This window comes from Acinonyx jubatus, chromosome F2 (assembly GCF_027475565.1).
Source record: "Acinonyx jubatus isolate Ajub_Pintada_27869175 chromosome F2, VMU_Ajub_asm_v1.0, whole genome shotgun sequence".
NCBI classification, from domain to species: Eukaryota; Metazoa; Chordata; class Mammalia; order Carnivora; family Felidae; genus Acinonyx; species Acinonyx jubatus.
The window spans coordinates 49540435-49564091 of NC_069394.1; the positions used below are offsets into that span (position 1 = coordinate 49540435).

The following is a 23657-nucleotide window of genomic DNA, read 5'->3' on the forward strand; positions in this document are numbered from 1 at the left end:
ATCTACCTTAATCTAAAAATTTTACATGAAGCAGCACATTACCTAAATTTATTTAAGAAGCACAAGATTTGTTTGAAATGTGCTGCAACTAAATGCTTATTGTGCAAAACTCCAATATGAGAAACTAAGTATGCATAGATTTATTAGTAATGGTTTTAGATAATTTAAGACCCCTTCATAATTTTCAAAACACACTTGGCAATAGGTTAATTCTGCTCTATTGGTCAAGTGTGTTCCAAACCTGCTTCAAAGCAGATAACATATCCAATGTCCAAAGTCTAAGTTATTAAAAGAAGGTAAGAGAATTCAGGAGAGAACAAGTCATTAGCACATAGTATTTTATTGTACCTTTTCTTTAATGGAATCCAAAATGTCAGTAATCTTTTGCAGTTGAGAATTGTGTTCACCAATCTGAAAGCATGAAATTTCAAAAGAAATGGTTACTGTTAACAGAACAGGTCTGATTCACTCCATGCCAGTCACTTTTTTTTAACCCTTTTTTTGAAAAACCTTTGCCAACCCAGAACAAACAGTAATTGTTCTATAATGAATCTGTCTTTTACCTGCTGGCTTTAGCATGCCAGAGAATGTGAATAACAAGATAATGTTACAGGGCTCCTTGGCTGAATTATAAGTTTGATTCTAAAACGAGTAGTAACAGCTACATATTCTTTAGCTTTATGAAGGTTTAATGTACAGGTTAACTTAAGAGAAAACTTGCTTAGGAAACTCTAACATAATACTTGCACAATTCAACCAGATGTGACCTTCAGACCCTACATCTAAACAGACCCTTGTGACATCAAACTATTAAAAGAAAACATCTCCCATTCTCAACCTAAAATGATTTGAGGTCCTGAACCAAAACGATATATTGTCATGAGTAGGAATCATCAGAAAAATAGATGTAACCCTTTTCATTGTTAGGGATGTCCTGAATCGACCTGAAGGTTTTAAGTCCTTCAGGATGAAAGTATAATCTCTTGCTTCATTTGGACTCCACTGCCACCAGCAGACTTGGTGGCCAAAGGGAGGGAGCCGCTGCCATTCATGCCTCCCTCCCTTCTGCCCTGGGCTTCCCCCAGTCCCAGCCCCAACGAGTTACATCACACACAGAGTCTGTGGCAAAGCAGAAGTGCACGCCCTGCAAGAATGCGGTGCAGTGGGAGCCCAACCCACCCACGGGTATTATAACAATGATACTTGCCTAATCCCATGTGAATATTAGACAAAGGAAACTGCAACAAAATTTTTAAAAAACTGGTCAGCGTGTTTGAGACAACAAACCATTGTGGTAAAACTAGTGCTTCAAGGATCAGGAACTTGAACTTGACTGTCTGTTATCTCTAAAGACTGTGCAATCAGGAAGAGCCTACAATAAAACCTACAATAAGAGCCTACAATAAAGATCTTCTTCTCAGAATGTTAGTGTTATTCCTGCTACTATTATTGTTGTTGCTGCTGCTGCTGTTTCTACCCACATAAAAATGATCAATGGACAATAAGAGGAAACAGAAGACAAATCTCCTAAGGTAGTTGTGGGCTATTAGATGAATCATAAATTAATACATAAATTTTTAATATTAATTGCAAAAGGAAAACATTAAGGTTAGAATGAGTTTACTATTAAAAGTGGTAGACTATCTTCTCCATGACTGAAACTCTTTATCCAACATGACTGATCAATTATTTAAAATGAAATCAGTGTATTCTCACCTGTAAAAATACTCCCAAAACAGCTAGTCCATCTGGCTCATGAGCTGCCTCAACAAAGCTGGGATATTTGTCTGAATTCCAATGAACAACATGGAGCTGAAAGGGAGGTATGCAAAATAATTCAAATGTTTTATTGTGAAACGTCCTTAAAAACATGAATGAAAATAGAATATTTATATAGATGTTCTGGTGCTGTGCACTCATGTATATAACGTATTCTTCACAAGAATCTTGGAGAGCATCTTATTTGTTTTCATTTGTTTTCATCCAAAAACCAGAGGCATGAATGGCATCCAAAAACCAGAGACAAAAACCATGGCCACTTAGTCTGTGGTGCACTATCACAAGTTCTACATCATTATTTAGAATGCTCTGGACTATCCTGCCAAGGAACAATCTCCAGCCATTGCTCCTGAGTGACTTAAGGCTCCCCCACAGCCTTCCAAGGGTGGGATTGCAACAGAGCCACCTTAGGTCAGGTCCCAGCTGGTGGCAGAGTCCACTAAATGAGCTTAGGCTCACAGGATGGCAGAGAAGTCCACTGAGGTCTGCAGTGACTGAGTCCTGCTGCTAAGGACAGTGCCAATTGTTCCTGAAACTGCCCAGTCAGCTGTTCATCACTGTACTCTAAGACTTTTTATGGCTTGAAAGTGCAAACTCTCCTTAACACAACTATTTTAAGCAATATTCACACATTTATTACCATCTATAAATATGTTCAGATCCTTTGCTGACAGCAACTTTTAATGGGGACAAAGAGGCTTTGTCTAGGAACAGGAACTAGGAACCAGAGGTGTCTGAGGATGAAAATGAGAGGCAGGTGGTGCTACTGAGGTGGGGGAAAGGAAAGATGGGGAGAGGGAAGGAGTTGGAAGACTTGGAACTCTAGAAAATAGGTTACACCTACTTCACAACTCGGACCTCATGCAAAATCCAAAGGTGTTCTAAATGTTCTGCCATTGTAAACAGTGCAGTATCCCTATCACACAAACAACTGTGGAAGACTGTAGAATAACAATACGGCAGAAAACCACTCTGGGAAGATCTTCATTCCTGATTAAGGGGAAGAACAATCTAAACTAAGATAGATGCTAAAGGGCAATATGCCACACTCACATGATTCAGCCAAGATCATGAGTAGACCATGTGGTCCAAGAATCCCTATATGAGGGACTGACTTCAGATAAAATCTCCTTTAAATAAATCCTTTTGGCAACTCAGGAAGGAAACACATATAAAGGGTTTCATGCACAAATAACCTTTCTAGCTAACTCTTACAGAGAGGATTTAGTATGTTCAAAGACATGTTTTTAATCCCATGCTTTAACTATAACTTCACATCTTATAGGCAACTAATATGGGGGATTTCTGAATAAATAAGAATTATAAATAGTGAGCCACAAAACTATAAAATAGTACACCATCCACAAATAATCAAGGATGATTGTGGGATATCCAGATAGAAAATACAAAAGTGGGTCCCACCCTGTGACCCAGTAATTGCACAAAGGATAAAAAGAAATATAGATTCAAAGGGGGTACGTGCACCCCAATGTTTAGAGCAGCATTATCAGCAATAGCCAAACTATGGAGAGACCCCAAATGTCCATCGACTGACGAATAGATAAAGAAGATGTGGTACACATATACAATGGAATATTACTCAGCCATCAAAAAAGAATGAGATCTTGCCATTTGCAAGGACATGGATGGAGCCAAAATGTATTACACTAAACAGGATAAGTCAAACAGAAAAAGACAAATACCATATGATTTCACTCATATGTGGAGTCTAAGAAACAAAACAGATGAACATATGGAAAGGTGGGGGGGGGTCAGGGAATAGAAGAGAGAGAAACAAATCACAAGAGACTCTTAAAGACAGAACAAACTGAGGGTTCAGAGAGGGAGGTGGGTGGGGGATGGGCTAGATGGGTGATGGGCATTAAGGAGGACACTTGTGATGAGCACTGGGTATCGTATGTAAGTGATGAATCACTGAATATTACTCCTGAAACCGGTATTGCACTGTATGTTAACTAAATAAAATTTAAATGAAAAAAAAAGTGGAGGGGCGCCTGGTTGGTTCAGTCAGTTAAGCATCCGACTTCAGCTCAGGTCATGATCTCACGGTTCATGAGTTTGAGCCTCACATTGGGCTCCCTGCTGTCAGCGCAGAGCCCGCTTTGAATCCTCTGTCTGCCCCGCCCTTGCTCTCTCTCTCTCTCTGTCTCTGTCTCTCTCTCTCTCTCTCTCTCAAAATAAATAAACATTAAAAAAAAAAAAAGTGGATTCCAGTGGCACCATGTTCCAAGTTGGTGTGAGATAGCTGGAGGAGGAACAAAACCTGAAAACACTAAATGATGAAACAAAATTCATTTGGCTCACATGAGATAGATGACATTCCACTGGAAGGGAGGGGCTGAAAAGAACATTAAGGTTGTTTAAAATGGCTCTGTGCCAATCCATCAGCTCACTTAGTAAGAGATGACACCAAAGAGATAGAAAGATGTGAAATGACTTCTTTAGGTTCACAACCACAATTGACTAAAAAATGAACATGTAACTAAAGAGAAATGAATCTATATATCCTGCTGCTGGTTAAAAAACAGCAAATGTTTAGAATATTCTGGGAAACTAGAGCAACAAAACTCTTTTTAAACAAGTCTTTCTCCCACACACCTTGCCTAACTGGCAGCAATACCTTCAGAGAAACTGTTATCACTTGTATTAGCATTTGTATTTGAATTAAAACTCAAACAAATAGCAAACTCACATTTCCTGACTAACAACAACAGCCACCGTGATTGAAGTCATAGCCATGACAAAAATGGAAATGAGAAGATTCTTCCCTGTTGGAAGATAATTCCTAAATAATAGTATTATTCAACTTTAGCATTTTTAACTGCATACTACTGATATGTCAATTACGCTTAGCATGCCCAAGATTGCCATTAATGTTAAAATCATAGTTTTACTATCATCTACATATTTAATATGCTTACTATATAATCTGCACAAACTGGAATCAGATGAAGTTCTAAATATGGAGTGGATTAGGGGCGCTTGGGTGGCTCAGTCGGTTGAGCGTCCGACTTCGGCTCAGGTCATGATCTCACAGTCTGTGGGTTCGAGCCCCGCATCAGGCTCTGTGTTGACAGCTCAGAGTCCAGAGCCTGTTTCAAATTCTGTGTCTCCCTCTCTCTCTGCCCATCCCCCCACTCATGCTCTGTCTCTCTCTGTGTGTATCAAAAATAAATAAATATTTAAAAAATTTTAAATATGGAGTGGATTATTAGTCTACTTTGTATAGATGCCTAACCCTTGGGATATGGTTTTTCATGATTTAGATCACTTTAATCTCTCTATAACAGTTACAAATCATCAGAGTAGACCTCAAGTTAAGTTTTTATATGGTACATTTTACATGGTTTTCCTTTCCTTTCTTTTCTTCTTTTTATTGTGTAAGAGGGTACAACTCAATGACAATCATGAAATTAGGTACAAATGTAGCTGGAAAAACTAATTAACACTTTAGACTCCTATCTACAGCTCAGCACAAAGGGACTCTTTTGAACCTGAAACTAAAAGTAAGTGACTCCCAAATGCCTCCAGCACCAGCCTGGACCTCTTCCCTAAAGTCCACACTTGCACCCAACAGCCCTCTTGAATGTGAACCAAGGATATCTATCTAATAGACACCTCAAACTTAACATGTGCAAAACAGAAAGTTAACTACTCTCTGCAATCTGCTTCTCCCTGGACTTGCCCATCTTAGTAAATGGCAGAACCATCCTGCTTGTTCAAGCCAAAATCTTAGGAGTGTTTCTAGACCCCTCTTTTTTTCTCCCTTCAATCTTGTCATCCTTTTCATTGCCAAGTCCCACTGACTTCACTTCGCAAACACATCATGGACTCATCTAGCTCTCTTCATCTCCACCACACCCATACCCCAAACCATCATTGCTCATTTGCACTACATCCATAAGCTTCAAATTTGTCTCCCTGTTTCAACCTTAGCCCAACCTCTTCTCCACATAGCAGCTGGTTCTATTTTATAAAATATAAAGTAGAACATGACATTCCCCTGCTCAAGACCTTCCTTCATCTTTGTCTCGATACATTAAGGATAAATCCCAAATTTCTTACCATGCCCCACAAAGCCTGACAAGGCATGGTCCTTGCCTGCTTCTCCAGGACATGGCCTATAACTTCTCCCTAATTCCAATCCCAGAAGCCAAAGGCTTTTGCTTCTTAAACATGCCAACCTTACTCCTGCCTGGGATCATCTGTCTTTGCTGTGCCCACTTGCTGAGAAGCTCTTTAGATTTTCTCATAGTGACTCTTAGACATTCAGTTTCAATTCACATAAATCACAAAGAAACGTTTCCTAACTATTCAGTAACACTACCAGCTCCCATGGTATGTTCCTATCAAAGAACTTATCATGTACCATTTATTAATGTTTATCATCTACCTCTAACATCCCCCCAACTCTGAGGTCTGACCCAGACTTCCTCATTCTCCATCAGCATTCCTGTCTCAAACCAGAAAACATGACCCCCTCCTCCTCTCCCCTTCAAACCAAGTTAATCAACAAATCCCACTGAAGGGGGATACTTCCAGTCTATACTTCTAGCCAGCACTCCAATTAACTATACTATCATCGATTTACCTGGAACTCCCCCAAAATATCTTCTCACTGACTCCTCTTATCCATCCCTGCTTCAACCCAATTTATTTTCAAATGGTACCTAGAATGTTTTTTAAATGCAAATATGATCACTTTCCAGTTCAAAGCTAGTCAGTGGCTTCCCACTGCACAGAGAATGAAGTTCACAATCCTTACCATGACTTACCTTACTAAGTGCAGGCCCTCCAGCCCTTCCAACCCTACCTGGGGCAGCTCTCCTCCTTGTTCATGCACCAATCCAACTAGCCACTTTGTTCTTCAAATACGGGATGCACTTCCCACCCCAAGTCCTCATACATGATCCCGTGCAGGACCACTGCTGTTTCTCTACTTTGCCCGGCTCACTGCTGCTCATCCTTTGGTTGGGGCTGAAGGGCTGTTTGCAGGGATGTGTTCCCTGTTCTATCCCTACTTCCTTCCAGCATTCCCTTCAGGATGAGCACAAGTCAGCTAGGCAAACATGGGGGACATAGTAGAGTCACAATGAATTCTTAAAGAGTGAACGAATTCATGAACAAATGAACAAAATAAGAAATAGTCTTAAACATATATTAAAGAATATATGAAATTCCAGTCAAAGCTTTATCTCCTTCAAGAAGGAAAGTCTACAAAGATGTTTCTTGCTCTGCAAGTCAGGACTCCGAGCTTCTGGAAAATTTCAGGATATGGGTGCCCTTTTCAAGAAACAACTTGCCAGCTCAGATAAGATCTCTCTGAGAGTATGCATTCAAGTTTATGAAACTAGAAAGTAAAACCATAAAGCAATGTGACTAATTTTTCTTAGTTGTTTAGGAATATTACAAAGCAGTAATCCAAAACCAGCTCAATCCCCACAAAGCCTTTAAGATTTAGAACAAAATGTGAGATTTAGAACACAAAATGTGAGAAAGCAACATAAAAACTGTTCAGCAGATGATATAAACTGAGGCACCACACAGATTCAGAAGTCCCACTTCCTACATTCTTGGCTTCTTTTCTCCACTGGCACGGGACACTTTGGATATACATTTTATTTCTCCATCCTAAAAACAGAGCAGGTCCCACACCTTAAGCACTTGGCCTCAGACAAAAGTGTTTTAAGTTGACAAAATGGACACTTTGGTTGATAGACTCAAAGAATAGATGTACCTGTGAATGGAAGAGCAAAACTGGAAAAAAGTTCTGTTGGTTGGATTTCTCTGAACAGCAGAATTATAAAGGAGTATCCATACTCCACAGCTCAGTAACCATGAGAAAATGAAGAAAAACTTTACTGGCCTGGTAACACTGCTCTGTCTCACCTAGATGGCTCACAAGCCAAATTATTTTCACATAAACAGCTTTGGTTGAGTCATACAATAATTCACTTTCGCTTCATGAAAAAGTTGGGTGTTAGCAATATTTAACAGTATGAAAACTTGAAGTATATTATGCTTTGTCATTGAACAGAGGATTAGAAAAAGTAGAGTATTATTAACAAATATAATTATAAAGAAGTGACTTTCCAATTTAAAAAAAAAATCAATGATGGGTGCCTGGGCAGCTCAGTCAGTTAAGTGGCCAACTTCGGCTCAGGTCATGATCTCGCGGTCCGTGAGTTCAAGCCCCGCGTCAGGCTCTGTGCTAACAGCTCAGAGGCTGGAGCCTGCTTCAGATTCTGTGTCTCCCTCTCTTTCTGCCTGTCCCCCACTCACGCTCTGTCTCTGTCTCTCAAAAAGTGAATAAACATTAAAAATTTTTTAAAGAGTCAATGAATGCTTTATTGTGTTATGCTTTACCAATGACCTTAATAATTAACAGATTCCATTCTATACCTGTAATTATAGAGGTAATGTAGAGTTTCGGAGAATTTGTGTCTTTGTTTTTTCTTCCCTACAAGAAACTCCGCCATTCACTATTACCTCTACAAAATATGATATTAGTATGTATCTCTCTCTGGACCAAATACGTATACATTTGGGTCCAAATCAAATGTCTCTTTCTCTGCCTTCTCAGTGGACTTTTGGGAAGCACAATAGATAGTATAGAAAGATTTGTAATTTGGTATCAGACAAACTTGAATTTAAACCCATCTTACCCACCCCCTAATTGGATAAGTTACTTAATCTCTCCAAATCTGCAGTTTACTCATTTCTAGAATGAGCACAATAACCCTAAGCTCTCAGAATTGGTATAAGACTCAGAAGAGCCACACTGATCGCTCTCATATTGATAAACTCTCATGTTGATTGAATAAAGCAATTTCAGACACTGAGAAACCTAACTGACTCAGGATCAATTTGGAGTCAAGAGAGTTGCCCTCTGCGTTCCTTAAATCCCATAACCTAGGAAAACACCAAATCATGCATCTATGTCTGTTGGCTTACCTCTGCAGCGTATCTCACTCCATCCACCACGTGTTCAGAGCCGTGATCATCAGCAGACCCCCAATGCAGGTGAAACTGCCGCAGCCTGTAGTTTCCAGTGAGAGGACCCCCACGCAGAACTAAAATGGCGATGCATTTTCAATTGTGAGCAAGAAAACAATCTTTACACATGCTGCTACAACCCACATCATCTCCCTGAACACACGCAGGTCCTCCAAGGAAGTGTTTACAAATGTGTCATTCAGTTTGTGGACAGGAACACAACTTTTAGGTATATGAGGAGTGCGTACAAACATTTTAAAAGGTTGGAGAGCCTACAAAACAGATTTTTATGGAATATCTGGGAAATCACAGCAGACAGTGGTTGGAAAGTAGAAGAAATTAGGAGTTCTTAAAGGTAAGGAATTGGTCTGTTTATTGGAGAATGTCAGCCTCTCTGAATAAGGATGTGATTATGTAAAAAGGGCCACCTTGAACTTGGTAGAGCAGTCCAGCATTATGATTAAAGAATAGTGCCCTGCACTGAGAAGACCTGGGCTCATGCTCTTGCTGGTGATCTTGCATGAACTCTAACTTCAAAGCACCAGCTTTCATGTCTGTAACCTCAAGAGAGTAATGCTCCCTCCTCCTAATGCTGTTTTGAAACTAGAAGAAAAGTTGAATACAAAGGACTTAACACTGCCTGGCACACAGTGAGCATGCTGGACATGTTAGCTATTATTACTATTTTATTGTGTTAGGATTACTACAAAAACTGGCCAAGTAAGCATATTTTCTGTACTTAAATTCTATCTTCCCAGGGAAACCTGGAATACAGTGCAAAATTAACTCTTTTCTGACAACAGAATCATATCTTAAGTATATAGAAAATCTTCTTAATATAAAACATAGCTCTAACCTGTCTCCTCCTAATTAATCTTTATTGGGCATGTTTATGGGGGGATAAGACAGCACTGGATATTGAATATACCATACGCATTACTAATCTCCCACCAACATCCAGTAGAATTAAGTGTTAGATTATGAGGTTCAGTCTTAATAACAGTTTGATTTAAATGACCTTCCTCTTCAGAGATTTCAGATAGGTAGACAGATAGAGATAAAGAGAGAGAGAGAAATCTCAAAATTTGTCAGGAATGATCCATCTTATATATGAATCAAAAGATGTTAATGGGGTTCCTGGCTGGCTCAGTCAGCAGAGCATGTGACTCTTGATCTCAGGGTCATGAGTTTAAGTTCCACATTGGGCATGGAGTCTACTTAAAAAAGAAGCAAGGGGCGCCTGGATGGCTCATTTGGTTGAGCATCTGACTTCGGCTCAGGTCTAATCTCATATTCTGTGAGTTCAAGCCCTGCTTTGGGCTCTGTGCTGACAGGTCAGAGCCTGGAGCCTGCTTCAGATCCTGTGTCTCCCTCTCTCTCTGCCCCACTCCTGCTTGCTCTCTGTCTCTCAAAAATGAATAAACGTTAAAAAATTTAAAAAAAAAAGAAGCAAAAGATGTTAAGAGGTTTCACATGCAGTAAGGATGCCTAAGGCACACGCCTCTTTGAGCTCTTTTGTGGGAGAAAAATGATCCAGATGGCTGCCTCTATTAACCAGTACAATTGAACTCATTTCTTCCTTACTCAATTTGACTCAGTGAAGTTGAACATCAATGATTAAGAGTTACCGTGGTTGGAATCAGCAAACCTGGGAATGGTCCCAGCTCAGCAACTGAATTATGTGATCTTTCAAGATTCACTTAAGTCTCTGTGGGCTTTAGCTTTCTCATGCATACTTGTGTTCATCTGTCTATCTGTCTGTCTATTTTTAATTAGGAGATAGGACTGGATGCTTTTTGACTTATACAATTATCAAAATTGCCAAGGGAAAAAATTGAGCATATGCAATTCATTTTGTGGGTTTTTTTTTTTTTGGAAGATTGAATGGTAGGAACTTCCCTTAGATTTATTTGGACCCAGATTTTTTTTTTTAAATAACCAAAGATGGCTATTTCCAAAATCCTCTGAAAAGTTAAAGAGAAGAACCATTTACATCAGACTCTAAGTCTTGCTCTTCTGTTACACCATTATAAGCAGAGTAATGTTAGGGTTTTGAGTCTCCCACTGGACAGTGTTCATGAGGGCAGAGGCTCTGTCCAACTGGATCACTGCTGTACCCATCATCTAGCATGGAACCTATCACAGAGGAGATGTATGATAAATATTCGATGAATGAATGAATAAAACATTTGATTTGTCTTTAAACAAACATTTTCAAAGATCATTCACAGATAAATTAATTTAAAAGGCAAATTTCCCTAAGTGACTCCATACAGCATGGATACAGTGGCATTCCAAATGAAAAGAAATCAACAATTCTATTGTCCTTTCTTTTCTTGCAGCAGTAGCATAAAACCTGAGCTGAAACATAAAGTCATTCCTTCACAGATAAAAGGCAGATTACAGAGCTTGAGTAATCAATGTGGAATTAACTTTGGGAGAAGATGCAAATAAGCTGGCTCAGGAGAAAGAAAATGATACCAAAAAACACACATTGTTAGGGAAACATCCAAGAATAATGGCTGATCTCTGGAAAGCTTGCTCAGAATCCAGGGTTTAAAGCCAGATTAGCATAGCTCTGCTAGTTAAGCAACAAAGATTGCCTTACACTCTACATATTTGGACTCCACACGTGAGTGTTTCAATTAAAGTATCCAAACTGGGGGCTCCTGGGTGACTCAGCTGGTTATGTGTCCAACTCTTAATTTCGGCTCAGGTCATGATCTCATGGTTCATGAGTTTGAGCTCCATGTTCAACTCTGAGCTGACAGCATGGAGCCTGCTTGGGATTCTCTCTCTCCCTTTATCTCTCAATAAATAATGAATAAATGTTAAAAATAAAATAAAATGAAATGAAATGAAATAAAATAAAATAAAATAAAATAAAATAAAATAAAATAAAATAAAATAAAATAAAATGAAATAATAAAATAAAATATCCAAACTGGGACCATGATCAGCAACTGTCTACATGTGAAGAAAACATTCTCTTAGAACAGAGCTCTTCTGAAGAAAGCTTCCCACAGGATGGGGAAAAGTAAGTCAAAATATCAAGGTTAATTTATCACTGGCTTTGAGATACTCTATAATAAAATAACATAACTATAGTATAAAATGAACAATGGCAACAAAAATTATTTTTAGGGGGAATGAGTTAGTGTTTTCAAGCATCAAATCATTCACCTTCCTCTGTAATCCCGATGAGTAACTAACTATTATTGTCTCCATCTTATATCCGAAAACAGTAATTGTTTCTCCCAAATCATACTTGGTATACATATATAGTCCACTTATCCTTTCATTCAGAATTTTTAAAAAATCTATTCCAAATAAAACACTCATATAAGAGGTCCACAGAGAGTAAGCAATCAGAGTTAAGTGCCATTAAAATTTGGGAACTTTTTATTATCTTAATAAAAGAATCCTTGTCATTTGTTATATGCTGCAAAGACCAACAATGTTGTGAAACTAGAATGTATATGTTACTCCATTGAGTTTGACTTTTTTAAATTGTTGGTAACTGCTTCTTTTCTGAAACCACGCTGTAGCCAATGGCCTTAAATGGTAACCAAGGCTTGCAACAAAATCAGAAAGAAAATAATTTAAAAATTAACACACTTGTCTATGCATGCATTTACTGTCTATCCCACCAGGATACAAACTCTTCTAAGGCAGAATCTGTCTTGTTCTCTTGTATCTCTAGTGCTTAAGACAGTGTCTGCACCAATAAATATTAAGAACATAAAACAAGAGACCTCACCTGTAGAAGCACGTCTCTGTAAACTTCAGCTTATAAGATGGCTACTGAGTAAGTGACCTGGGAACCACTAGAGAACATGTTCTTATGAATCTAATGAAAGTCATAGACTAATCACTGTGTGGTAAACAGTTCTCTGAAGCAAAGCTAAATGAATAGCACATGTATTTTGCTTGGACCCTAGGAAAAGAGGAACCAAAGGGCACAAATCTGCCAGGATTATACTGTGAGAGAGAGAGAGAGAGACCAAAGCCATAAATGCTTCCAGTCAGTGGGGCCTGAATTCTTTATGGAGCCAGGAAAGTCTTCGTTAAGTCTGGCCTCTTTTGCTCTGAGCATATGCACACCAGGTTACTCTCTGCTTATTCATTCAACAATTCTGAATACCTTGCTATGGGCTAGCAACTATGCTCAATACTAAGTATGGGATGATGAGTAAGGTCATCCTTATCCTCAAGGGACTTAGGCCTAATGAAGGAAACATCATTATGATAGTTTTGTAATGTATACATTGTCACAAATTACCAATTCAGTTTCCTGGAGATCTTGGTTCTTGGAGGAATCACACAACTAAGGCATCCTTCTCCCATATCTTTTTATGTTTTTTCTCTTTTCTAATGTATAATTTCAGATCTTGTGAATTTGCTTGATTTCAGGCAGTTACCTAGAACCAGATAACTAGAACTAAATAACTAGAGCGTAACTAAGAAATTGACAATTTCTAGAGGTGAAAATTAAAGAATAAGCATTGAGTCCATCATGTCACTGGTTTTCCTACAAGGCCTTTCTCAGTAAGAAACTAGCTTCCTTCCTTTTGACATCTTTAAAAGATTTCAGCACAACATATCTTACACATGGAAAGGATACAGGCCTGTTATTTACTATGTCTTATTATTATCAGTTTGTTATTAATAGTTATTAAGTACTTACTATATTCCAAGAATTTTCATTTATTAACATGTAACAATCACTACAACAGCCTTTAATGATTAAACATTCAGGGGCGCCTGAATGGCATGGCTCAGTCAGTGAAGTCTCTGACTTCAGCTCAGGTCATGACCTCACGGTTCATGAGTTCGAGCCTGGTCAGGATCTGAGCTAACAGCTTGGAGGCTGGAATCTGCTTCAGATTCTGTGTTTCCCTCTCTCTCTGCCCCTCTCCTGCTCACGTTCTGTCTGTCTCTCTCTCTCTCTCAAAAATAAAAAAACTTTAATAATAATAATAATAATTAAACATTCAAGCAATGAATAATCCACTAATGTTTAAACTAGTTAGATGTCAGGGGCACCGGGGTGGCTCAGTTGGTTAAGGGTCAGGCTTTTGGTTTTGGTTCAGGTCATGATCTCACGGTTTTGTGGGTTTGAGCCCCGCATCAGGCTCTGTGCCAGCAGCGTGGTGCCTGCTTGGGATTCTCTGTCTCCCTCTCTCTCTGTCCCTCTTTGACTCGCGCTGTCTCTGTCTCTCTCAAAATAAATAAATAAACTTAAAAATAATTATAATTTAAACTACTTAGGTGTCAAATGGAATGCTGTATCAATTTTCTTTTTTATTTTATTTTATTTTATTTACTTATTTTTTATTGAGAGAGTACAAGCACTGGGAAGGGGCAGAGAGAGAGAATCTCAAGCAGGCTCCACGTTCAGTGCGGAGCCTGATGCGAGGTTCGATACCAGGACTGTGAGATCATGACCTGAGCTGAATCTCTTGATTTCACTTACCTACAGGGCCACCTACGCACTCCACCATATCAATTTTCTATCCTCCAAGAAACATCACACCAAAAAAATGTTTTTAACTTAAACACACATTTATTGAGTACCTACTGTGTGCAAGGCACTATGCTAGACACAGGAGTCAGACAGAGCTGTTGTCCACAGGGAGCATTCAGCTGAATGGGAAGAGAACCAGCTAGCAGTTACAATGCAGTGTGGGGAGCTCTGGATGGGACAAGCGGGGATGTTACAGGAGGAGTTGTGGGGCCAGTCAGGTGAGATTCCCAGAGAGGTGAGATCCTGTCTGAGTACACAGACCAGTAGCTAGGGTGAGAATGCCCTTGTCTTTCTTTACCAGATTACTATTTACCCTCTGCTATGGCCAAGAGGAATTCTTCCCCCAAAATGTCATCACTTCCTACCCCCTCTGTAAAGGACTATTAAATTCTAAAGGGTGGCTCACCAGACGTTAACCATGGGGAATGCAACTGCCCAGCCAAAGAAGTCCTACAAGGACCGTGAGGATAGTTTCATGCCTGTGGTTTCTCTCTCTCCTTTTTTTTTTTTAAGTTCATTTATTTATTTTGAACAGGGGAGGGCAGAGAGAGAGGGAGAGAGAGAATCCCAAGCAAGCTCCACACTGTCAGTGCTGGGCTGTACGCAGGGCTCAAACCCATGAACTGTGAGATCATGACCTGAGCTGAAATCAAGAGTCAGAGGCTTAACCAACGGAGGCACCCAGGTGCCTCTGCCCTCTTACTGGTGGGATTCAGAGTTAATTTTGGTCAAGAATGGCTTCTTTACAAAATAGAAACTGTTTTATTCAAATTAAAGTGGTTTGTTATAGAAAGTTTGTGTTTCTTATAGTTTACCAAAGAAAAAGAAAAATCAACAACAATTTAACTATAGTGGTTTCTACTTTTTAACTGATTAAATACCCAGAATCACCACAAAACATTCTCTTTTTATTTATCTTGAGAAAAAAGAATGAGAATCATGACCCATATTTATGTAGTTTCTGTCTCAGAGGGGTACAAAGTACTTTACAGACATTTCCAATTAACTCTGGTAATTTCATTGTGATCTAGATAGGAACTAGACCTTCACATATGGGAGAAGGGACACACTACCAATCACAGACAAAGTGTCAAATCTGGAAACATAAACTGATTCCCCCAGATTAACTCAAAGTAGAAGGAAAACGAGAGGAAGAGAGAAAGAGGCAGAGAGAGGAAGACAGAAGGAAGAGGGAGAAAAAAGGGAGAGGGAGAGAAAGGAAACCTAGATCATCATCAAGCAAATTAGAGTAGGAATTTTCTATGACTAAGGCTGCCTACATTTATTTATAAATTAAAAACTTAAAGTTTTAGGTGATGTAAATTTAATCATTTCTTATTGTAACAGCAGGAGTGGTTAGCCTCAAATTTTTATGTTTAAGACACAAACAGTATCAAACTACAATTATGGGTGGTAAAGCCTTTATACTCAGAAGCCATGGACTATTTATAATTTACCCATTGCATCAACCATATCTATTAATACAGAAGCATTAAACTGAGGGCTTAAAGGAAAGACAATTGAATATAGTATATAAAAAGTGAAGTCTGGGGGCTCCTGGGTGGCTCAGTCGGTTAAGCGTCCAACTCTTGATTTCAGCTCAGTCATGATCTCATAGTTCGTGGGTTTGAGCCCATGTTTGAGCCCACTGTTAGAACTCTGCACTAACAGTGCAGAGCCTGTATGGGATTATCTCTCCCTCTCTCTCCCCTCCCCCACTCTCTCTCTTTCTTTCTCTCTCAAAATAAATAATTTTTTTTTAAAGTGAGGTCCTTCCTCCCCATGAAAGTTAAAAATAGCATGTTAATCCTTTTCTGTATATTTTTTACAGTGCTCTGATGAAAATGTATCTTTTATGAATTTGACAAATATGAGAAAGAAATTTTATGAGCTTGTAATTTTTGCTAACAATACAGTATCACATAAATACAGGATATTATTATGAACCTATTCTGAGATTAATGAATAAGTGAAAATCTTTTTCCAATTTAGGATTTGCATAACTTAACTATATTTTTGGGGCGCCTGGGTGGCTCAGTCAGTTGGGTGTCTGACTTCGGCTCAGGTCATGATCTCACGGGTCGTGGGTTCGAGCCCTACATTGGGCTTCATGATGACAGCTCGGAGCCTAGAGCCTGCTTCTGATTCTGTGTCTCCCTCCCTCCCTGCCCCTCCCCTGCTCATGCTGTCTCTCTCTGTCTCTCAAAAATAAATAAATGTAAAAAAAAATTATAATTTAACTATATTTTTATTAACAGAGCAAATACAACATCATCCTAATATTAGACTAAAAATGAAAATAATTTGTCAGAAGCCTTAAGAATTATTCCAAAATTCAATTCTCCCTAATCTTCTCTCTCATCTTAACTTTAAATTGGATATCATCCATTCTTTGGGCAGTTGATATGCTTTAAGAAGGATTCAATGTCCATTTTAAGGAAATTCTCTTTTTCTACCTCATTTGGCTATCAAATTAACACATAAACTAAAGTTTTATTTGGTTGGTCCATGACTTATTCACAGCGTGAAAGACATTATCCCATGAAACAGTCAAACAAAGCTTTTATTACAAGTTGTAGCAAAGTATTAATAAGGAACACACAATACATAGGTATTTTATATATGAAAGATAAGAAATCACAGTGCAGTCACCTCACACACACCCCCAACCAAAAAAAAAAGAACCAACCTGATTTGTCTTCTGTGTCATCGAAGTCAACGCTGAAGGAATGGCCACTATTACTGATGATTTTGGCTGAGTTTGCATCATACTTGATACTCAGAGGTCGCAGGGAAGAGTCATATTTCACTTCTTTGGTTTTAATCTCAATTGGAGATTGCTGATCCCCATTAGCAATCGGGAAAAATTTATTCCAATGAATAGGACCTTAAATATATAGGACCAAGAGAAAAGGATTAAGTAAGTTACTTCATTCCCCAAACATTTGTTGAGTACAATGCACTGTGCTTGAGCTGAAGGAATAAAAAGGATTAATAAAATAAGATCTTCATCCTCACAACCTTTGCATCTAATTTTTTTTTTTTTACAAGGCTGGGTGCTTTTATTATAGGATGAAAACCTCCTGGTTTGCTTAACTCATTTGCAGCATTAAACTAACCCTTGCAACAAAAACCGTTTAAGGGTTAAAAAGTACTTTCTAAAGGTGCCTTTCCACCAAACTAAAAACAATAGCATAATTGATCATTGAAAACAATGAGATTTAGTCTCAGCTCCAAGAAAGATCTGTGGTAGCTCCAGAGGTCTCCAAGTTCTTAAGATGAAAGAACGAATGAAACTGAGAAAGCTGTGTAGCGAAAAAAGGGTGCAGTTCTTAAAAATGCTATCCCTGAGGTGCCTGGGTGGCTCAGTTGATTAAGCATCTGACTCTTGATTTTAGCTCAGGTCATGATTCCACGGTTCATAGGTTCAAGCCCTGCATCGGGCTCCATGTTGGCAGTGTGAAGCCTGCTTGGGATTCTCTCTCTCTGTCTCTCTCTCTGCCCCTCCCCTGCTGTCTCAAAATAAATAAATAAACTTTAAAAAAAAAATGCTATCCCTACTTCTTTCTTCTATCACTCACTGGTATCTTCAGGTGTCACCCAGGCCTCAACTCAGCTACCTCCAATGTCCAACAGGCATACTAAGGAAATATGTAAATTTTTCACATAGTATAATCCAAATAAAATGGCGGCACCATGTCAGGAAATGTAATATTGTTGATTATCTTCAGCGGAGTCAGGTAACAATTTCTTTCTTTCTCTGAACATTTCTGAAGTTCTTTCTGTGGCTATTTTGCCAATGTTATATTTGAATTCCAACACAAGGGAAAATGGTCATCCTGATCCTCTATTCAAAAAAGTCAAAATTGCAACAAGTCCCCAAGTCAGACACACGTTTGGTAAACTGATATGAACCAATAAGCAGGCAATTCCCTTGTCTAGACTGTTCATTTCTCTGGGAGACTTGATTCAAGTTCTGCCTCCCCAAATCAACAGCAAGACTGCAGCTTCAGGTAAATCTCTAAGTCATTTACAGGTGTGCGTAGTCACTTTACAGGTTAGAGGTTCTTATTGTCTACTATGCCTGCAATTTATACAGCTACCACCAAGTCAGCAGAGCACAGGGCTACTGACTAAGCTTTTCCCTACTTCACTAACTTGATTTCTCTAATATTCAAGTACTTATTAAAATGGCACAGCCTGGGGGTGCCTGGGTGGCTCAACTGGTTGAGCATCCAACTCTCGATTTCTGCTCGGGCCATGATCTCACAGTTTGCGAGATGGAGCTTCATGCTCTGACAAGGTGGAGTCTGCTTGGGATTCTCTCTCTGTCTCTCTCTCTCTGTGGCCCACCCCTTGCATGCACGCTCTCACTCTCTCAAAATAAATAAATAAACATTAAAACAAATGTTACTGAGACAGCATGACAATTAAACATTTGTTACTGACAACAAATATTTTTAAAGATTTAGAATGAAACTTCAAGAAATACAAACACATCGCAATTATCAACAGCTTCAATCTCTAAATCTAACGCTCCTTAGTACTCTTAAATTTCGCAAAGGAGAAAGCTTACGCTCTTTCCTTCACATATGCATCAGTTACAAAAACTCAAAGCATGAATATACAACCATTCACATAACTTAAAAGCTCTTCTCTAGGGAATCTGACATTTTGGACTTCAAAACAACTTGAACATCAAAAGTCTTTGCCTACTTATTACAGAGAAGGCATTACATTTCCTGGTTTATTGAGTACTCTCATTTACCTTTCTAGTACTCTTTCTGTGTACAATCTAGTCCTTTCTTTAAGTGAAAAAAAGTTTTCTATTTCACTGCCACCAAGTATGAGTCAACCTAACCAGAATTAAATTTCAAATATGTAATGCATGTATCATGAAATGTTGTTGTTGACTTTTTTCCAACTAGGAAAGAGTTTCTGTCTCCTCCTAATTCCTTCTCTCCTATTTCCAGTCCTTTATAACAAGAATAATTTTGAAAAGCAGAGGCAAACCAAAATAAAACAAAAATAATAACGCTTTGGGGTGCCTGGGTGGCTCAGCTGGTTAAGCATCTGACTTCAGCATCAGGTCATGATCTCACCGTTTGTGAGTTCGAGCCCCGCATCAGGCTCTGTGCTGACAGCTCAGAGCCTGAAGCCTGCTTCGGATTCTGTGTCTCCCTCTCTCTGTTCCTCCTCCACTCACGCTCTGTCCCTCTCTCTCTCTCTCAAAAATAAAGATTTTAAAAATAATAATAATAATAACGTTTTGCATAAATTACTCAATATTATTTATTAACCGCTATAGTCGGTTCATTTTCCTGCCTCTTAAACAAGCTCCTTTTTAATGAATGTTTCCAAAACATTCAACTTTAAACCCATTTGAACACAGTTCTTAAGTAGAAATAAATGGTGATTCTTCCACTGACTGAAGAACTTTTAAATATCTACAGATATGCAGTTTTCAGTAACTGCTACATTCCCTAAACTAAACCAATAAAACTACCACAGGTTAGTGGAAGAACTTTTAAGTATTTGGTGAAGGTGGTACCCCCTTCCAATGGCTCAACTCTTGGTGTTCCATTTTATTGTTGCTACTACACCTTGTTTAAATTTCCTTTTATCTGCTCATTCACTGCTTTTGCCAGCCTAAACAGAAAACAAGCAACTAAACTTGCCCAGTCAGGATACAACACATCTCCAGTAGCATTTTGCCACAGTTGATTTACTTACAGGCATAGTCCTCAGAAAGCTATTGCATCAAAAACCAGGAAATGGCCCTACAATTCTTAGCAGAAATACAAAATCACTCCTTAGTAATGGCTTTTCAAAGATAGATTTTTTACATTTCTGAAGATGAGTTTCACTGGGGCCAACATTTTCTAACAAATAAATGTATTAAAGAGTAATCAGTACTCATTGATTGAAAAGACCCTTCTTCTTCCTAACTATTGTGAGGGCACGGTTGACACCCAGTAACTATGAAATGACAGAAATTAAAATTATTCCAGCACAGAGGGAAATTAAAAGAAATTTTTTGTGGGTTTTTTCCCAAACATAAATTAGAAATTAGCAAAGTGTGAGATTATAATTACAGTCTCAGTCAAAAAGAAATTCACCTAAATTATACGTTTTATTATTAAAGTTCTAAATTTCACCTGCTGCCATTTTAAACTGGCAAGTTAATCATAACCTCAAGAAGGCTGCAATTAGAAATGAAGCTGAAAAGCTTTCTTTGTGAAAGTTTCTTGGTGAAAGTAAACTTACTCTAAAATTTGACTATATGGTACTATTCAATAATATGCACATTAATCCAAGGAAAGTATTATTATTATTATTATTATTCACAGATCTAATTTTGACACTGATTCACTGTAAGGCTTCTTGGTTCACTGTGCAGTTATTTCAAATAATGGTTATTTTGGTGATTTAGTATATAGAAGAAGACAAGTATACATATTATTACTGCTGCTCCCATCAATAAATCCATTTTTGCCAACATGTTAAAATTTGAATAATCCTTTGCTAATCCTCTATCTATGCAAGGATGATTGTGGGAGAGGGAGAAAGAGTGAAGTGGTCCAAAGCATAACTTTATTTTTTTAGAAAGAACCTGAGACCTCCTTAAAGCTAACAGTACCAGTCAACCAACTGCAAATTACCATGGCAATATTTTATAGTAACAGCTATTAAGATATATGCAGTATTTCATTTGCCAAGAAGGCAACTTCAATCTTCAGGATTGTGATTCAATTATTAAAATTTCTTAAGTATAGCTTCAAATGTTTTCCATGATTTGTTTCCTACGAATGAACTCAAAAAACTGAAAGCGAACTTGCCCTCGATTCATTAAAGTATGTCATCAGACTTCTAATCTCCGTGCCTTTATTGATGAGTAGTTATTACTGGGGAAAGTCCTCGGCTTTTCAAGTGAAAGTGAATGGACATATACGAAGATTTCGTGGTCTGGGGGAATCTTCACAGGGCTAACCACACCAACTCTCACCCTCACTACCAACACCCTCCAAAAGACGCTTTTCCTGTTTTCACAAGACTGAGCCCTCTCTTTACTTCCTGCATTCGGCTCAGGGGAAAGCTGCTCAATTTAAAGACGAACCAAAAAGTTTCTCGCAAGTGCGAGATCAGCAGTGTGTGGTCTGTCCCCCACGGCCGCCCCCTGGAGCAAAGCCCTCCCTCGCTCACCGTTGTGTTCGCCGTATCCCCAGCTGAGCCGCGACATGGTCCCTCGAGTGGGAGGCAGAGGAAGATGTGGCAGGACAGCGAGAGGAGGGACGGAGCCGGGCGGGTGCGCGAGTTGGCAAAGGCGGCGGCCAGCCTGGACGGGGTCCGCCCCGCGCCGCCTGGCAGCAGGGGTGCGCTACAACCCCGGGGCCAGGTCGCTCTCGGCTTCGTCCGCCAGGGGGCAGTGGCGTGCAGGAAGGCGCCCGCACATGTCTGGGCGACCTCGGGCAGCGGAGCTGAGCTAGGTCCTGGGGCGAGAGTCCCTCGCACTAACAGCTTGAACTCCAGAAAAGGAGAGTGGGTTTGATAGAGAGGCGGGGAGGAAGGGAGGAAAGAGGGAAGAACGAGAGAAGAGTTTCCAGAGGAGATTTTCTGCCTCCTGAGAAGTAGTCACCCCCGAAAGTATTGCTTGAAGGTCTGTCCTGGGAATAAATGAGTCACCTGGGCCTGAAGCTGCCGGGCTGGGAGGGGCTGCTGGTGGAGACATGAAGTCAAGTCGTTGGTGGTGGTGGTATTAAAGTACAAAATAATAGTGACAATGGTAATAGCTACAAAAATAATTTAGCTGCTATTTACTAAAGGCTTGCCATGGGCCAGTGTCTGAACTAAGACTTTTACCCACATTTTGCCACTAGATCCTGTAATTGCCCTAGAGTCTTAAGACAAGCTGAGTAACCCTCCCAGGTCACACAGCCAAAAGTGGCCTAGAGTTCTAACTAAAAAAGGACCCCTGACCCCTCCCTTACCCAGCCTGGTTGCACCAGCCCATTCATCCCATCTCCTTCCTGACTCTCACCTCTGCTCACTGTGGCTGGAGGAATTAGGGAACCAATCTAATATTGATTCTTGGTCCCAAAATAATGCTGCCCTTTTGTCCCAGCAGAGACAGGAAGGTGTTCATTCCATCGTTGGTTTGGATGCACAGTAGGCTTGCTGCCCTATGACTGAAAGCTGAACTGTCTGCAGAGCCTTGAATTTCTGTCCTGGAGTAGTAGGTGTTCTGGGCTCAGAGTGAAAAATAAAGAGAACTCTGTGACCTGCCAGGATTATAAGTACTGTTCCGGCTGCAGAAGGGTTTGAATTGGGTCAATTTGAAATTTCAAATTGAACTGTGCAGTGTTATTTATGGTCAAGCCAATGCAAATAGTTTCTTAATGGTCATGAACCTTCCATAAAAGATGTAAGGATGGCTGTTTAACTATCATCTTTCACTTTCTCTTGCAATCCACACAGCAGCTGCCTAATGTGGTAATTGAAAGTCCCAGGAGGTACCTCTTTTGGTAACCACCGTATTGTTTAGGGACCACTAAATAGGGATCAATTTGAACTATTCTTTAGACCTGACCTAAATACTTCATAGTGCAGCCTGCACCTCCTTCTGCTTCTGTAATTCTTAATGAGGTTAGAATGCAACAGAAAAAAAGTTTTTATACAGCCATAAGTACAATAAATTTTATGCTCCTCTTACATCTAAGGGAAAGCCCAAGTTTTCTCTTCCATATTCTCTGGTACAGTTGGGTTCATTTATGCCAGTATAGTAGTAGTCAAACTTTATTTTATTTTATTTTTTAACATTTATTTATTTTTGAGAGAGCACAAAGCAGGGGAGGGGCAGAAAGAGAGGGAGACACAGAATCTGAAGCAGGCTCCAGGCTCTGAGCAGTCAGCACAGAGCCTGACGTGGGGCTTGAACCCATGGACATGAGATGTGATCTGAGCCTAAGTCGGACACTTAATGACTGAGCCACACAGGCACCCCGTGGCCAAACTTACAATAATAAAAGTTTTATTTATGTTCACTTTCACTACAGAACACAAAATAGATATATGTATATATTTATATACAAATATATAATAAAGTACTGTTATCCAAAATATACAAAAAATTCTTAAAACTCAACAAGAAAACAACCTGATTAAAAAATGGCCCAAAGACCTTAACAGGTATCTTCCCAAAGAAGATATACAGATTGCAAACAAGCACGTGAAAGACATTCCACATCATATGTCACCAGGAAAATGCAAATGAAAACAAAATGAGATACTATTACACACCTACTAGAATAGCAAAAATCCAGAACACCGGCAACAC

At 39.2% G+C, this 23657-nt stretch overlaps 1 protein-coding gene across 2 annotated transcripts in view; it reads right to left on the reverse strand.

Moving 5' to 3' along the window:
- CA13 (carbonic anhydrase 13) overlaps positions 1 to 23657 on the reverse strand; it is a 49138-nt gene that overhangs the window by 12965 nt on the left and 12516 nt on the right. Inside the window, exons 1-5 of one of the 2 annotated variants that reach the window (XM_015080483.3) lie at positions 21527 to 21711; positions 17013 to 17210; positions 8755 to 8873; positions 1717 to 1812; positions 349 to 411 (exon numbers count right to left, since the gene is read on the reverse strand). In XM_015080483.3, coding sequence (XP_014935969.1) covers positions 349 to 411; positions 1717 to 1812; positions 8755 to 8873; positions 17013 to 17210; positions 21527 to 21563 — 513 coding nt within the window. In that variant the 5' untranslated portion in view covers positions 21564 to 21711. Of the gene's footprint in view, positions 1 to 348; positions 412 to 1716; positions 1813 to 8754; positions 8874 to 17012; positions 17211 to 21526; positions 21712 to 23657 lie in introns of those variants that run through there. The other variant, XM_027064295.2, reaches the window with a different exon arrangement.